The 17,825-nt window shown below is 48.5% G+C and overlaps 1 protein-coding gene across 1 annotated transcript in view; it reads right to left on the bottom strand.

Moving 5' to 3' along the window:
* The window catches only part of RSF1 (remodeling and spacing factor 1), a 56,987-nt gene extending 39,375 nt beyond the window's left edge, over positions 1-17,612 (bottom strand). The window contains exon 1 of the mRNA XM_035329955.1: positions 17,390-17,612. Within this exon, the coding sequence (XP_035185846.1) occupies positions 17,390-17,576 (187 nt within the window). The 5' untranslated portion in view covers positions 17,577-17,612. The remainder of the gene's footprint in view (positions 1-17,389) is intronic.
* Between the last annotated feature and the right edge of the window lie 213 nt (positions 17,613-17,825).

Below are 17,825 nucleotides of genomic sequence, written 5' to 3' on the forward strand. Positions count from 1 at the left end.
TTTCTGGGATCTCGGGGATGTATTGACACGGTTCTTTTCACAAAGAAACTTCACAAACATTCCTGATCCTTTTTCACTTATTTATTACCTTTTCAAAACATTCTTCACGCGACCAGGTATCTCGGCTAGCTTTTTGCCAGCTCCCTGGTGAGCCCTACGAGGAATTGTGTTACACAGGAGCCCAGGAACGAGGTGGGAGCTTGGGAGAAGAAAACCGAGGTCCAGTTTGCAGGCAGAAACTGTAAATACCGTACAGATCCCACGCTGCAGCACACCCCTGGCTCGCAGACAGATAGCAGCTCAGCGAGGAGGTGGAAGGAAGGCTGAAGAGCGGTGGAAAATCCGTCCCTTGCTGGAACACCTCGCTGGCAAGGGGAAGAAGGGCATCAGAAAGCGAGATGAATATTTCAGTCATCTCAGAAACGCAATGAACCCGCTGATATTTAAAATAATGAACACTCCCAAACTTCTATGAAGCTTTGGTTTCTCTGTCAAGCAAACTATGGTTGCTCTCTCGAACCATGAGGGCCACTTTCACAGAATACACTTAGATGGTAGAGAAGACTTCGGCCCAATAAAAATGGAAACGGTGCTATTTTTAATCAAAACAGCTTATTTTTAGGAAACTAGTAAAAATCAAGCTGTGGCCATCTGCTAGATATTCAGAAACACAGACTTTTGATGGGAAGGAGCCATGAGTCAGGACGAATGAGTCACTGCACATAGAATTATGGGGCTTCGGGTGCACTTTAGGGGATTTCGTTATGTCCTGAGTTTTCCTGGAGGGCAAACCCTTGTCTGGGCATCGGGCAATAATATCCTTTGAATACTTTTCTATCTACTCCAGCATTTCAAGGAATGTCCCATACATCAGTCCCACATTTCTAGTAAATTCGGAAAAGACAAAAAATCAAAATGGAAGAAAAGAAGCAGGAACCCGTGGAAATCCCATCCCGTGGTTAGAAAAGCTTTAATTTCCAGCACCTGCAGAGCCACGGATCAAAGCCCTGGTTGTGGCTACCCATTAACACCTTCCCATATAACCGTAAACTCAGTTGACCTCAGCTTCCATTCACTGCCAAAATTAACATGCTCCCAGCTGAATACGCTCCCAAACAACAGCAGGAGGAGGAAAATGGAAAAAAAGCCCTGGGTGTGGAGGGACGATGGAATTTGTTATCACGAAAACGATTACAAATAAAGTGTCAGAGATCTAGGGCGTGAAGAAGAAGATGAGGAGGAAGGGAGAAGCACAATGAAGCCCTCGCAATGCAGGGAATAACTTTTGGGATGCAAAGAGTGCCAGCAGCTTGCATGCTCTGTGAACTTGAACAGGTCCTCCCAGTTATACCAGTAAAACCTTTTTTCCATGCTAACTTGCTTTGGCAAGCGGAAGGGAAAAAAAAATGTGCCTCTGAAGATAATACAGGGCAAGTATTTCCTTTAACTGCTGGCTCTTTTTGTCTTTCTCCCTTGACCATAGTGACCTCTGCTTGTTGGCTTCACCATCAAAGCAAGCCATGCTAAGCAGGTGGATGGTGGAGATCAAGGGGAGCTTTAGGGACATCCCACCTCCCCTTCTCATCCACTCACCACGTACCACTCTACAAACCTGGCTACCAGCACCCTGTGGTAGGAGTTTCACGGCAAGGAAATGCCAGACGGCTTCCATCACCTTCAGCCTCCTCATCCTCCGCTGGAGGGATCAGCACTGGAGTGCCCACGGGACAAGCGACCACAATTTTATCTTCTTCGCTCTTCTCTTTTTGTTGTGTACCGAACTGAAGGTCTGTGGGCAGTTTGAGGCAGCCGACACCCCGTCTTCTAGACTGGTTTCACCCCCGGATAACTTCATTAAATGGCTAGCGAAATACTTCAGAAGGGAAAGAGGTGAGGATCTGCTTCAGCAGCAGCTCAGGCCAAGGTAAGCCTTCCTCTCTGGGAACTGCTTGTTTCTCACCTCAACCCTTCGAAGGAAAATGGGAGACCCCTACAGCTGGGATGTGTTAGTACCAAGCTGATGGACCAGACAGGAAAACGATGGTGTTGGTATGAACGTGGCACGCTAAAGAACTGGAAGGACACAGCCTCTGCTATGCACCAGGCAAGAAGTTACAGCAGACCCCTGAAAAATAACCAGGATAAGGAGATTCAAGCAGAATATTGAGCTCCATTCACATTCAAGCTTCTCATAAAGATACTTATTTGACGCCTATACTGTTTCCTAACATAAAAAGCAGTAGTTTCTGTTCCAAAGGACAGCCTAAATATCTTGCAGCTGATTCACTTGATGAGTATAACCAGCCTACCTCCAAGCTGCCTGCCCATAAAAATGACACGGAGGAAAGGGGGGAAAACTCAACTGCTCTGCCTCCTGAGCAGAAGCAAAAGAGCAATCAAAGAAGCTGTAATTAAACTGAAAACGCAACCAGAAAGAGCGAGTCACCAAGTAGCTTTTTTATATCCTGTTCCTCGAAAGATTTTGGCAGGCACGAAGAACAAACAAACCGCGCTCCCATTTAAATGACACTGTTAGCCTAGCGAAGGGCTCTGAGATCTGGATGCTCAGCAGCTCGATCGGTTTGATATAAATATCGAGCACCTCTCCACCTCTTATCTGCACAAACACCGCCCAAAAAGGCTGCTTTCCTGGGCCGTTCAGAGCCCCCATCCATCCCAAGCACAGATCCCAGTCTCTTCCAGTGCTGCTCGCAGGTGAATCGGGACCAACAGGGTCACTGCTTTGGACCATGAAAGCCTTTCCCCCTGCTTCTTTCACTGAGTTGTGTCACCAGCCTAAAGGACCTTGCTGCCCTAGCTGCAATCAGGATGCGACCTTCAAATCCTCCTTGACTTTTAGCCGTGAGATATTCGGGCGTTTGGAATTTACGACCCATTTCTCCAAGTTGTTACTAAGCTCCCCTCCCTTACTGCCTGCAAATCCATCCTGTGATCATGCTTGTGCTCCTCATGCCCGCGCTGCCACCTCCTCTCCGTACACCAGAAACCCCCGTTTGCATCGTCGTCAGCGTGGCTCTGGAAGCTGGAGGTGCAGAAGAGGACTCATTGTTCACCAAGCAGCTGGAACCATCAGAGATCCAAACAAAATCCAAAACCAATCCAAAGAAAATCCCCGCGAGAAACTTCAGCTTTTTCAGCAGCCCTTTAGCAGCTAGAGGCTGGTCTAGTTTTTCACCTGAACAAGTCCCCTCTGTTTCTTTCTCTGGCTACCAAGTTCCTGGCAATGCCTTTTTTTTTTTTTAATTATCTCCTTAAGCAACAGCAGAAAAAAAACAGTAAGAAAATCAAGACAGACAGACTAAGACATAAGATTGAGAAATAAAAGGATATTGCACTAGGCAAGGAAAATGAAATGAGGGTAAAAAAAGAGAAATGACTTTGAAAACAATGCAGGAAAAAAATAGCACATGGTCTATTTTAGAAACTGGAAATAGCCCAGGGAAAAAAAAAAGACAGCAAATAAAAGCCCCGTTTACTGCCTCAAAAATGTACTGAATAAGAAATGGGCCCAAATCCACAAACTCCAGATACATGAAGAGAGAATGAGAAAAATCAGAGCAGAGCAGCAACGTGCAAACAAGCAGGCGGCACTCAAAAACAGGGAGGGAAAGCCACGTGAAATTGTCACAGATTGCTGTTGTTCTACGGTAAATCACTTCCAATGACCACATCGTGCACTTCAACTATTTCAAATCAAGACCACTTGACTTGCTGATTAACTATCAGCAAGTCAGAAGCAAGCACTTGACTCCCTGAAGCTGCTGGGCCCGCAGCCTATAACCGTGGAGACCCAGCAGCTTTCATTCCGGCTGGGAAAAATCAGCAACTAAGATCCTCAAAGACGACTCTGGGAGTCTCTTTCCTGCTGAGTCTCTAAGACATGAGTGATGTCTATCCGAGACTTCCAGACTGTGAGCAGGAAAGCCTCATTTCCCTCTTTAGCACTCAATACCTCTCAAATACAGGGCATGTGTGATGAAGGTGAAAGGCAAATGGGCAGGGTGCGCCCAAGAACCACGCAGACCCAGCCACAGACACCCGTTGTCGTGACTCTGTTAGGCATTCGTGTGTCTTCCGGAGTTAGGAAGCAGCAGCAAACTTCACAGCGGGTTGGTGAGCCGGGATTCTTGAGCTGTACAAGAGGAGATGCTGAAGAGGCAGGCAGCTGGAAGCAGGACCCGGTTCTGGAGAGGTGAGCAGCAAAATGGAGATCTCATCGGGTGGGATGAGGCATCTGCTGGCTGTTACAGTAATGGAACAATCACTCGCCAAAAAGGAATCCATCACCAAAAAGAAAGCAAGCGAAAAGAAATCAGGATGGCAACGTTTGCCTCTTGCACCAGCACTAAGTAGTTCCATAAGCATTTAAGAATGGTGACGTTGAATCCAATGCCTTCTTTCAGAAGGTTAAAAAAGACCACTGACTCCTCGGAGGGTGTCCTGGCCGCTGAGCAAACAGCGAGAAGAGAAACACAAGATCCAGGGGCCAAAGAAAGGACAAGAAAAGGAAACATGACTCTGGTTTGAGTGAAACAGGAGCCTGAGTTTTAGACCCTACTCCTAGCTCCCAGGATTTCTTAGGTATCTGCCATTAAACCCAAGGAAAGGGGAGCAGCACAGCAGGATTCATCCAAGCAAGGATAGATGTTTACACCTGAGCAAGTTGCAGATAATCCATCGAGAGCCCCGGCCAGAAACGTGCTTCTGGAGCCAGCTCATCCTAAAGCACGCGTCTGAAAGAGGTCGGAGGGACTGTGGTCAATAAATACAGTCAGATTAATTCTGCTGCTGAGTTTCTGGCAAGCTTTTCAGTGAAAAGCAAGGTATGTAAGGTCTTGGGGACACAGGGGTGTTAGCAGCTCCTGGGGGTTACCTCTCATCCTTAAACAGCCCCCTAAACTCTCACGCTCCCCTTCAGACACAGAATTGCCATTGCACATCCAGCCTTGGGTCACGAGGTTTATCCGTGCGCAGACATTTCTGGCAGACAAAATCAATTCTTCGAGCATGGCAGCATTTAACTTGGAGAGAAAGAGCACATACCCTCTTAAAACTAAATAGGTGTCCTCGGTGCGGCGAAACAAGTGAAGATCAAGATAAACCACATCAACAGTACTGCACACTTCAAGAGTTAAGAAGGCTTCAGCTTCATGTTGGAGTCCTCTTTATTCACGTAACAAATGAGATGAGCTTCTTTAACAGTGCTCTGCTAGAGGATAAGCTGAATGCAAGTCATTTTTTAGTCCATTATGTGAAAACAGGGACAAATTTAAATGCTTTTTAAATTCCTCACTTTGCTTAGTTACTTGAAATGTCACTCTGGTGTGGGTTTTGCTGAGTTTCTCAGGTGCTGAGCTGAGAGTTTTCCTCAGCATTGACAGAAGAAGGATGTTGATGATCCTCTAAAACCACTTTCTCCTACATCTCTCACTTGAATAAAAAGGCAATATTAAGAAAGAGCAGGCTGAATCAAATCACTTTTCATCACCCAGGGTAGGATATCATTCCCCAGCCTTCAGTGGAAAAAAATATACAAAGTTTTGTGTTTTTTTTTTTTTAAATCATCTTTTTTGATTGTTGACTTTAGTTTTCATTTTTATATATCAGCTTAAGTCTACCAGGAAGATATTTCTGCCCTTTTTAGGGTTCAGCTTTTAAGACAGCATGGTTTTTTCTCCAGTCATTGTGTGGAGACTTCACCCGAATCCCATTTAAACACCTTCAGGCTTCATTTCCCTGCATCGAACTCGCTATCAAGCCTAGTAGTTAGCTACAAAACTTGCACCGTGTTGCATTTAACAGTAACTTTACGCAGCGATGCCAACAGGTGAATTGTTTCTTGGCAGTTTCCCTGTAACTGTCAAATATTGCAGGTACCACTTCTGGAAAACCCACTCTTGCAAACTTGGGGCTCGCAATACAAGAGATGTTTTTAGTTTACTGGACCCTAAAGAAACACAAGAACATAACCATGCCATAAAGACGTACATCTGATGTTGTGCTGGATGAAGTGATTCTACAGACGAACTCACAAGCACAAAGTTTACAAGTCCGATCTGGTGAACGCGGGATTGGAGGCTGTTCAAAAACAGTTCCACCAGCGCTATTTTTAAGAAAACCAGGGAGCGAGAATAGAAATCTGAGAAGTAGAACTGCCCGAGACAATTGTCTGACGAAGTGTTAGCAGTAAATAAGAACCAGGTGTGGTTTCTGACCAATTTCCTTAACCTTACGTTGCAAATAAAGACATGATGCAGACGTAAGACGAGCAAACTGTGTATGTCCTTATGTGAGCTGGTAATTGAACCGCAGACAGCGCAGGGATTCACAGAGGCTTCTTTCTTGGAAACATGGAGCTCCAAAGTATAAAGTCCTCCAAGCAAACTCATGTTTTGACCTGCTAACATTAAAATATCTACCCCCGTTAACGTAATCCTCTTAATTGCAAGGAGCGGTTATAACTCTGGGGCTGTTGCAGCCTCACGCGGGTAGCCGGGACTGCCAGCTGGGGGGTCGGCACTACCTACCGCCCCGCAGCCACGGAGCGCTTTGTGTCTATGCAGAAAACGTCTTTATGCCAAGCACTTGGAAAGGCAGACGATGAAATGTATCGGAGCCACGGCGCCGATAATCCAGGACTTGGGTTTGACGGTGACCACGTCAAACAGAAGCCCCACGGCATGCATCTGCAATTGCCCACCCCCAGGTTAGCTTTAAATACTCTCTCTCATCACAGCCTGGTTTAACTTAGAAGCAAGAAACTTCATGTTCTTAGTTTTACTTTTAAGTATTTTACTGCAATTCAGCATTTACTATCTACGTCTTGTTGAGCTCTGGCCTCAGCAATAACCTGCAGCAATCAGCTGTAATTATGCAACACGTGAAGGGCATTTCATTTTTTAAATTATTTTAATAGACCATTTTGCTGCTTCTACAACACGAAAGGAACACGGACCTCCAGAAGCCTTGCTTTGCACACGCTTAAAACCCTCTGAGGTTAACAGCACCCATCTTTTCAAACTTCATTTTTTTTGTGGAAACTTTCCTACTGTTCTCCCTACCCTACTGACCTGTCCCCATCACCCTGCCAGGTGAAGCAGTCACCACCGAGCACTAAAATCAAGCTGAAGGCAAGCAAGAACAGACCAGATGGGACACAGACACACATATCCCAAATAAAATATCCCCGCATTTAATGTATGATCCTTAATGTATGATTCACAGCCTATTCTTCATGCTGGCTGGTACTCTGGCTGGTCTGTCACCAGTGCCCAGAACCTTTTCTCAGAACTAGTTTTAAATATTCTGTGATGCATTCATCATAAGCATTTCCCCTTCTAATGCAAACTTACAACTGTTTTGCTTGCAGTTTCGCTGTCTGCTCACACCACGATTTTATCCACAGCACTGTTTCCCCTTGGCCTGGACCAGCCATTTTACAAATGGATCTGTTTTCTTAAGGACTCATCTCCTTCCTGTTTCCTTAGCAAAAACGATTAACTGCCCATGGCATAAAAAAATAAAAATCAAAGGAATTCCACTTCACTCATTCCACGATGAGGAGAATTCACTTTCTTCTGACCCGCTTCCCGGCGGTTAATCAGTTTAAGGTTTACAACGATGCTTTCCCTCGGAAGTGATTTCTCCTTGGGCTGTCGACTCCCGGGAGGTTGAGCGATGCATTCCTCCACGTCCTCTGCCACGGAGGATGCGAATCAGTGGAGTGGAGGAGGCAAATCCACTCCTCACGACCCGCAGTGTAAACACGGACTTCTGGCAACATCAACTTGCGTTAACACGTTGGGCCGTGAGCTCCCCGGCTCACCTGATTCCTCCTGCCACGAAGGATCACGCCAAAGAAAGGGCTGGCCATGATAGCTTCTATTTTGGTCCTATCAGGAAAGGTGCTGCGGAACACAAGCCAACCGTTTCAGTCCGTGACCTCCTTAAAAGCCTTTCTGCACGTATACTGAAATATTCTGCCAAGCACCGGCCATGTATTTGTGCTTCAAAAGCAGCCAGAGAAAAGAGCAGAGCATTTTTACTTTGGAGGATAACCTAACTATCAGAAGTATGGAACGACAATTTCCTAACGTTTATCAAAACCAGATGTAAGCGCTACTTGCGTTTGATTCCCTACATCGCTGCTGGGCTCTTTAAAATGTGCCAGTCCCCCCGTTTTCCACTCCTGTCCTCCGAGCTCCAGGTTGTATATTTTTACCAGCTGTATTCCCAAACTCTGCCAGAAGGCCCAGGCAGTGTGAGCCTGGCAACGCAGCAGGCTCTCGTATTCTTTGGGTGTTCCAGGACATCATTTCCTAACACGTCACTTTTATCATATTTCGGCTTCGTTGCCAGAAAGGCGGCACAACGAGAAGGAGGATGTCACAAATTAGCCTAATAATGACTTATGCAAATGAGTTACTTAAGTTCTCAGCAGTGTCCTTATGTTAATTAGTGTAGCTAATGATTTTAGCCCCCCATTTCCCAGGCTTTCTTTTCTTTTATGTGGGACTCTCCTCTCTCCAAAGCCACCCCAGGCTCTGCAGCTCCCTTCCTTCCACCGCCAGCTCTCAGCACGCTCTCCCGGGCTTTGCTGGGGTTGGATTTCCACCTTTCACACGACTTCTGCTTGGCAGAGCAACTTGGACGCTCAGCCCTCACGCTTATCTTCACCACCCTACAATCATTTGTCAGGGAATCGCACTGAGAGCCCTCTACTAACTTGACGAGCGTGCCACAGCCAGGACGTGGCGTTTTTACCCCTTGGCTTAGGGCTGGTTCTTCTGCTCTCCCATCTTTTAAGGGAAACCTCTTACAAGGGTTAGGTTTTAACGCATCCAACCTCGCCACTTCAGGACAGCTTAAACCAGCTCCCTTTCGAGCACCGCTGCTCCTTCTCGATGGAGGTGAAGCTTTGTGGTGGATACCCCAAAGCCGCTATCCGATGAACGCTGTTTTCTTGGAAACAACCAACAAAGAGGCTGAGGCTGGCGAGGTACGACTCAATTTTCCTTCTCCAACCATCAAGCCAGCCTGCGAGTCCAAGGATAAGCACAAATTCTCTCCGGGGTACTACAAGATCTACCTGATCGCAGAGGAAGAGAAACCTGACGCTAAAACGCAGCTGCCAAAGCACCGGCGCCGTCAGAAGCACGCCTCGCCTCGCTTTGGGGAACTGTTTGTTTTTCCCCAGACCGTTCGAGGGCCACAATTTCTCCTGGAGTTCTGAGAAATCCTCCGCCACTCCAGCTTTAAGAGCTTGGTTTCACTCCTGGGGAAGAGAAATAGCTGCATCAGGCTGACGGCAAAGCGCGTGCGAGACTGACAAGTGCTAGAGGCTACTGAAATACTTGTTAAGGCCAAAATGGTTGTCAGGCTTTGTAGAACAACTGAAGCAAGGGAGAGTTCATTGATTTGGGAAGAAGCAGGGAGAGGAAAGGAGCAGGGTGGAAAGAACATCTTGGTGTTATGAGCAGCCACAGACCTCGCTGTATTCTACAGCTGGAAAAAAAAAACACGCTGTTATTGCAAGGCTTGGAGGAAGGAAAAATTACACACCTTTGTACAAGCTCAATTATTTATTTCTCACTGCGATCTGAACACAGAGCCAAAGGGATCATTTATTCAACTCCAAAGCCATGGATGCGTTGCTCTGTCCCACCAGGAGAACCACGAACAGCCCCGGCAGCTCGTCCCAGCCAAGGCAGTCACAGGAGGAGAGCTGAGTATCTCCGTTAACTCCACCGCTGTAAATCTGGAGGGAGGCAGCTGTACTGCTCGCAGGCGTTGTGTGGCCCAGAAAGAGCTTTGGAAGTGGAAATGGAGGCTTCCAGAGATCTGCAAGGCACCAGTGAGCGCACAGCCACGATTCTCTTCAGCAGGACGTCTGTCCTGTCGTCTGTCCCTTCTTGCCAGCTCCTTCAGTAGCTCCTGTCCCCTCTTTTGCACCACACAAGGGAATTTCTGCCATCCCTGTCCTGTGCTGCCAGCAGGATCTTGTTTCCAAGTCACTAATGCCAAAAGCTGCCAGGTATGCAGACGTTATTTCTGCCTGAGGGATGCCATCCATCAGCTATTGCAGTGCTCAGAAACCCCACAAGTAGTTATCCTGTTTTAATCTTCCGATCACCAATGCTATGAGATTTCCAGAAGTTCCCATGGGCTTCTCAGTTCAGCACAGGCCACGAGGAAGCCAACTTAAACATCAGCTTCAGGATGGGCTCAGAAGAGTGGGCACCAGGTGGGGGCACTGATAATTGCACACATATTTGTTAACTATACTTCAAGATAATACTGTCCGGTGTAAGAAATGTCAAACTAGAGAAAAAAGCTCCATTCAAAGAAGATATAAGAAGAAAAAACAAGCCAGGAAACCCCTGGGCTACAAACCACAGGAAGCAGGGAGGATATGCCAAGAAACCCGCAGCTCCTGCAGACCCCTGCAGCTGACCAGTGCCGAGGACAAGATGCCGATGGGTTGCTGCCTTGATCTGGAGCAGCCTTCCTGGTGCCAGCGAGGCACGTCCTGCAGCTCTTTTCCTGGATTCCCACCAACACGCCCAGCTGGGAGAAGCAGCCCCTATCTCTCCAGCACTATATTGGGTACTGGCACATGTTTTAGACATCCCAAATTCTGCAATTCTGAGGATTAGGATGAAATGCAGCTTAGATTGCTTTAACAACTTGGACGTTTAGTCCTTCAGGCAGGGAAGAACCTTGCTGAAGCTCAAGTTTTCCAGGGGGGATGCTATTTTGAGCAAGCCAAATAAAAAAGGACAAGGGCTAGACAAAACATAGCTCCTAGCTTACACGTGATGGTGTCACACCCTGCTCACTTTGATGGTTGTGAAGGTCCCTCCTGCAGATTTACCACGATAGGATTATGGGGCTTCTTTCGGTAAACATCTCGTGCTGGCCAGAAGAACTTCCACGTGCGTTCTTGAATTTCACACACTTGTCTAGAAAGAAGCCGTAATTACTTGGGAGTAACAGCAGCTTCCCAGAAAAGTTTTTCTCCAGTTCTGTGCTATCCAAAGTGAATTCAACAAAGCCGCCGACCAGGCACCTACTGCCATTCCTCAATGGGGTGCAGGGTCCAACAGAACCTGCGAAAGGCCTCAAGGGGTTGATTTTTAGCAGGGGGCCTCCAATGTTCCCCACAGCTCATCTGCACCCAGAAATCTGCACTCCGAGTTCCTTTTGTTTACCCAGAAGCATGATTTGCCCGTCTCCCATGTAGGTTTGGGTGATGTGGAGTCTAGCTAGGGCTCGGAATGGCGTTCCCAGCCTCAATCCCAGGGCACACTCAGGTGGGATGACGTGCCAGCTCAATCTTCAATAAATACATCAAGCCTTGCCACGGAAAAACTAACAGAACAGGGTAAGATCAGAGAGATGCATCCATACTCTATTACGAAGCAATTAATTCCAAGACATACTTAATTCACTTCTTAAATGAAGAAAAGTGCACGTGGACGGGCACGCTGGCCCAGTCTTAATCTGAAAGGACTGCAGTGTAGACCAGAGGAGTTTATTCTGCCTTAACCTTGTTTGCCACAAAGTCAGTACAAGACCAGTTATTTGTGCTGCTTGCTTGCTCCAAGTCTAAGCCCATTAAACTCTGACCATTCCAGCTACACGCAGCGGGGTCTACCTCCACCGAACCAGTTCACCTGCCGACTGGAAACACGGAGCTGCAGAACTTTAAACAACCCAGAGGCGCAGAACCCGATATACTCAAAGGTGAAGCAACAAGAACAGAAATTCTTGTTCAATATTCAAAAGTTTACTAGGTACACCCTTATTTGCAAGTCCACAGAGCAACTTTAATACAAGCACTTTTATTCCCCAATATTTTATTAAGTTAAGCACACTGCATTACCCTACCAGGTTTCTTACCAGGTGGGTTAACGGCTTTGACAGGTGTTTAAAAATTTGGTTCAGTCCCTAGGTACAGCAGTGATCCACCTACACTCTTTTTATAAACGCAGGTGAGCTTGAACTGCACGTAGGGATGACTACCTGATTCCAAGCAGCAGTTACATTTCTGATTCATCCAGGAAAGGGGAAGGTGAGATACGAGCTCCTAAAACTATAAAAAAGTTACTTTTGACTAGTTGATGGATCTTTACAGCAGCAGCACGTTTATAATATTGAGATATCCACACTTAATGTTTGATCAAGAAATCGGGCAGCACCTTGTGTGAATAAAGCCCACGCAGCCAACAAAACACACACCCCCAACACGGGATGTCAGAAGCATTCATTTACATGAAGACAGCGTATTAAACTGCCCTTTCCCCACCAAAACCAGATGATAAATCACAAGCACACCACTTCAGTTAAAAATTCGTAATTAATACCATTTAACTACTTCCATATCCCAATAATTTTCTATTCTAACACTGACCAAACTGCAAATTACTGCAACGCATCTTGACTTTTGCCTGAAGGTCACATCGAAGCCCGTAACTTCGGATCAGCAGTACACAAACAGGCCGGATCTTGTTAAACAGCAGAAAACCAATCACATCAACGGAGCAATCTACTTTATTCCCCTCTTCATTAGGAGCATTCCTAATCTTGAGCTTGAAAGTCTCCCTCCTTGTCATCAGATCTCGCCGGCTTTTGTTTGCTGCATTAAATAGCCACAGAGCTGCAGGTACGCTTCTCGCAGCCAAGTATTGAACAGCACTTTAAATCATCGCTAATTGTTAATTTCTTCAGAGAATGGTAAGAACCCGTAAACTGTAAAGCTTTGCAACGACAATAAGGGAACTGACACCGAAACAAATGGCTTCAGCACCCAAATTCCTTTGAAAAGAGAGAAGAAGTGAGGTGACCAGAAGATTTAGAAAAATAAAGTAGCTTATAAATCCTCTGAAATCTGCTAGAGCCAAAGAATATATACTTTTTTCAGTTCTACAATGTAACCTTTAAGTGTACTTGATACTAATGAAACCATAAGTAACTTCCGTGGGTTTTCCCACAGCCTACCTGCCCCTAACCTCAGTTCTGGATATAAAGACAAAAAGGGGGAAGGGGAGAAAAGACTTGCAAAATCGGACCTACACCCAGGCACCTGCACCTCACACCATCTTTCTTTACACCACCTAAACCCGAGCCAGCATGGAAAGAGAGTTTTACTACCAAAGTCCAAACCCAACACATCCACGTGGTGATTAAGAGATGGACTTCTAGGCTGGCTCCATCTGTCAGCAAGAATCGAAGGAGATCCAGAAGCTCCTGGGGAAAAGGCAGAAGACTCCCTCAGCCCAGAGATGTACCCACCAAAACATACTTGCTGCTTTCAAGCCCAACTTTCGCATCACCAGGAGGGCTTCGATGCAAGTTTGCTGTTTGGCTGCAATATGCAAAGCATGCCTACTTGTTCTAATTTCAACCAGGAACAAATCAAACCCCATACTGCTCCGAAAGCCTGCAGAAAGGGATGAGCTAGTGGAGCCGAACGCTTCTGAGAACACGATTCACCTCCGCGCGAGGTTCTCCCATTCACACACCAGGGAACCTGGCAAACTAGCAAGTGTTTTGCGTAGTCATGTGTAAAATTGGATCTCTGTTGTGCAAGCGAACGTTCTACTAATATTTCCATTCACAAGAGACCGAGTGCTTAATTAACATTTATACCAATTCTCGAGCTATTTACCAACACAAAGGAGGCGATGTGATATCATGGTTCCTTAAACACAGCCCTCAGTGCAGGCAGAGTTCTTGCTCCCCTCCATCACGTGTTGAAATATTATTTTCCATCGCTGTGCTGCTACAAGAGAAACTTGGGAAAACAGGCAAGGTAGGTGCGTTAGAACTAGGAGAACAAGCATTGTTTTCTTGGGATTGCTCGCTCAGTTTGCACCATTTTGCCTCTGTAAGGAAGGAGGTGCAGCAGGACCATGGGTATTGGCTTGCCACCTCCGAGCGCAGTGACACGGAGGGCGATCACATCTCCCAGCCCTCATTACAAGTCCCAGGTAAAACCATCTATTCAACCACTTTTTAATAAATCCTAGGAGAAGCAATTTGCTCTGAGGCATGAGAACCAGCAATTGCTGTAAGCTAGGACTCTCACCACCCAAATAACCACAGATCTCTTCTTGGTAGAAGAAGCTTAAGTCAATCCAACCCAAGTCACGATACGAAACAAGGCTCAAGATAATTCAAGGCCAGATAATTATTCTTCATAAAGCAAAGAGTTCACCAAATGACCCCAGCTCTCAGGACTTGGACCAGTTACAGCTTTCTAGCGAGCCACCAGCGGGAAGAGCTGCGCCCCCACGGGTCCATGCTTATCCCTCTCCTCCCTCTCTGACCACCAAATAACAACCTGCAAGATCACCGCTTTAACATTTGACCACTTAAAAATGAAGCAGCTCTTTGTTCGACTAATTATCAGGAGAAAATAAGACTGTTATGCAACAAGTGAGCAACATTCAAACCTGAGCTCCTGGTGCTCCTTGAGACACCCAGGATAAAGAAAAAGAAGTTTTTCTGACATCTTCCAAAATTAACTCTTCAGACAAGAGAGCCTGTGCTTAAAAAACAACCCAAGGTATGAAGCAGCTGACCATCAGAACAGGTTAAAGCTCATCAACACGACCCCCAAGCTATCGATTTCCTTCCTTGATTGCAAAATGAGCATGGAGAGAAGTTCCACAGAGCCGTTACCTGGCAGCTTAGGTTTAAAACTTGGTCTAGATTCTAAGAGGTTCCGTAAAAACACCTTCAGCTAAGATGCTTTTATATGTTTCTGTCTAAGCCCACTGGTAGCAAAAGTGAAACTGCGTACAGCTTAAATCCAAACCTTTTTTGCTCTCCAAGGAAAGACTACATATGGTTGGTAAATTATGGATGCTCAGAGATAAAAGGACTCGTTCTCCAGTTTTCAAACACTGCTTAGCAACTTTCTGCTTTATACCCTTACAAACATCACATCAGGAACCAATATATGTAAAAAACACGCAGAAATCCAGTCTTTGCATTTGTTTTTCCGAGCGCATAGACACACTAACAGCTACTGGCACCACAAACCAAGCTCAGCGAGTTGGCTCCATCGGTAAAACACAAATCCCCGTCACGCAAATCATCACATCAAGCTCCGAGAGCCACCTAAATTTGGTTTTCCACACTTCCACTCTCATCCTGTTCTTAAAGATAAGCAAATGCAGGCGAGTGTTCTCTACACCAGACACAAGCAAAAATCAAGCAGGTCAGAGGGAGCATTATCAGAGGGTAAAGGAGACCCCATTTGTGGGGACTGCTGGACAGCGGTGAGAACAACCTGTCCTAACCCCAAATGGGAAGAGAAACGTGAAGAGTCTAACTAAATGGCCCGTAACACAAACATCACAACGCACAAGTCACAAAAAGCTTTTCAGGGATGAGTTGTGCTGCAGTTATTGTCCTACTGACATCCACCCCCCCACCCCCCGCAATTAAAGTTAGCAGAAAAGTCAGATTTTTATCAAATGCACGTAGTTCCGACACAGGTCACAAGCTCCGCCTTGACTTTTAATTTCTTCCGCAGTCCACACAACCAATCACTCTTACACGCTCGTTCACATTTGGCCACAGGGTAGAAGTGTTAGTTTTCTTTACGGACATTACTTTAAAAGGGGTGTTTTCATCACAAATTCAAACTTAAGCGCAGCGGCGGCTTTTACTCCGAAGTTTTTGCACAACTTTGACAGAACAGGACTTTGGCAAACGAATCCTTTTACGTAACACCCCAGGTACAGGAACACGGGGGGGGAGCTGATGTATGTTCCGGGCGGGTAGCCCGGCTTTTAGGAGTTAGGGGAGCTCGCTTTTCCTTTGCACGCGAATTAGGAGCAGGAGGAGGCGGCACGCGAGGCTTTTCTCGTTACATCTCAGCTGGTGCGAACTCAGACAGGACGCGTGCGCCCTGCAAAGGACGGCTTCCTTGAGGCGAGGAAGCGCCCCCGCACCGATTTCACCCCAAATCCCTGCGCCGCGGGGTGGGTTTGATGAGGAGGGAGTCGATTTGGGGGGGGGGGAAAGGGAGGAAGGAGGGTTTGGGGGAGCAAAATCAGCCCTAAGGCTGGGATTCTCCAGCAGCAGGAAGTTTCTATGGGGCCCGGCGAGCATGCGCCGTGAGCCCAGCGGTCTCCCTATGTGGCAAGAGTGCAGAGGCAACAACCAAAGCAATAATCGAGACAGAGACCGAGAGCAACAAGCACCTTCCCCTCTGGATCCCCGGCTGCTGCTGCTGCTGCTGCCACCTCCTCGCAGCCCCCCCTCAGCCTCCCCCCCCCCCTCCCCGGCTGCTCCGCTGCCCGGGGCCCTCCCACAGCCATCGCACAGGAATTGGAGAGTCTGGCAAGCAAACCTTCGCTGCTGCTGCTGAAGGAGAGGAAAAGGAGAGGAGAGGAGGAGCAGCTGGCAAGGGAACGGCGGAGTGGCCGAGCCACCCTCCGCCTCGCCCAGCTCAGGTGGTGGGGGGCTGGAAGAGGGGGGTGGGAGGGGAGAAGGGCCAAGCTTTTAGCCCCCTGCCCAGCTGGGAGAGAAGGGAGGAGGGGAGAGCAAGCACAATGGCTGGCTGTGTGTGTGGGGAGGAGATTTCCTACAATAGCAGCACTGGGGGCTCTTCTGCACCCCCCCCCCCCCTTTCCCCCCCTCCCCCCCCCCCCATAGGCGGGGGGGAAAGGAGGGGGGAAGATAAAGAGGCGGAGGGCATTGCCTGGGGTGGCGTCCCCCCCACTTTTTTTTTTTTTGGGGGGAAGTATAAAGGGGCACAAACTGGGGGGGGGGGGGGCACAGAAGCAACCCCCCCAGCTGGGGGCAGGGGGTGGCAGCAGTGGAGGAGACCCGCTGCCAGCGTTAGGCTGAACAACAACAAAAAAATAGTTCTTTAAGCTGATTTCCCTGCACGAATCAAATCCAGGGGTGCTGAAGAAGGGGGGGGAGGGGAGGGAGGGGGGGGGCACAGTCGATATTGGGGGGAGGGAGGAGGGGGAGCCCCCACCTTCTACTTGTGGGGGGGGGGAAGGAGGAATCTTCCCCGTTCTCCAACCAAGTGCTCACCCCAAAAAGGCCACGTTGAAGAGGGGGGGAAAGGGGAAAGGCCACAGAGGGAGGCTGGCTGCCCCCCCGGGGCTTCACGCCGGGAATCCCAGGCCCCTCCTCTCCCTCAGCGCGCTCCACCCCCGGGGCTGGGAGGAGGCGGGGGGGGACCAGCCCCGGTTCCCCCCCACTTCAAAACCCCTCACAAACCTGCCCCCCCCCCCCATCGCCCCCCGTCCCTCCTCAGAGCCGGCGAGGGAGGGAAAGGAAAACAGGGAGGAGGGAAAAGGCTGAGAGGAGCTTGGGGGGGGAGGGGGGGGGCGCTCACCCTGCTCGCCGGGCTCCTGCAGGACACGTTCCAGCTCGGGGAAAGGCAGCTCGGGGAGGTCCAGCAGAGCCCCGTATCGTTCGAGGAAAGAACAAACGACGGCGAAGTTAGGCCAGGAACCCGGGCAGCCCGGGCCGGCGGCGGGAGGGGGAGGCGGCGATGGAGGCGGAGGAGCCGCCGCCGCCATCTTGGGGCCGGGGATGGAGAAGGAGCAGGGGAGGGGGCGGGGAGGGAGGGGGCGCTGCCGAGCCGCGCGCCGCCACGATCCCACAGTGCACCGCGGCTGGGGGGGGTGGGGGGGGGAGAGCGTCGCCGGGCGGCTCCTCGCCGCCGCGTGCGGCACGGGAATGAAAACAAGGCGGGGCGGGGGTATTTATAGAGGGGGCGGGGACAGGGGTGGGGACGGACGGGCGGGTCGGCCAATGGAAGTGTGGGG

The sequence above is a fragment of the Oxyura jamaicensis genome, chromosome 1, assembly GCF_011077185.1.
Source record: "Oxyura jamaicensis isolate SHBP4307 breed ruddy duck chromosome 1, BPBGC_Ojam_1.0, whole genome shotgun sequence".
NCBI classification, from domain to species: Eukaryota; Metazoa; Chordata; class Aves; order Anseriformes; family Anatidae; genus Oxyura; species Oxyura jamaicensis.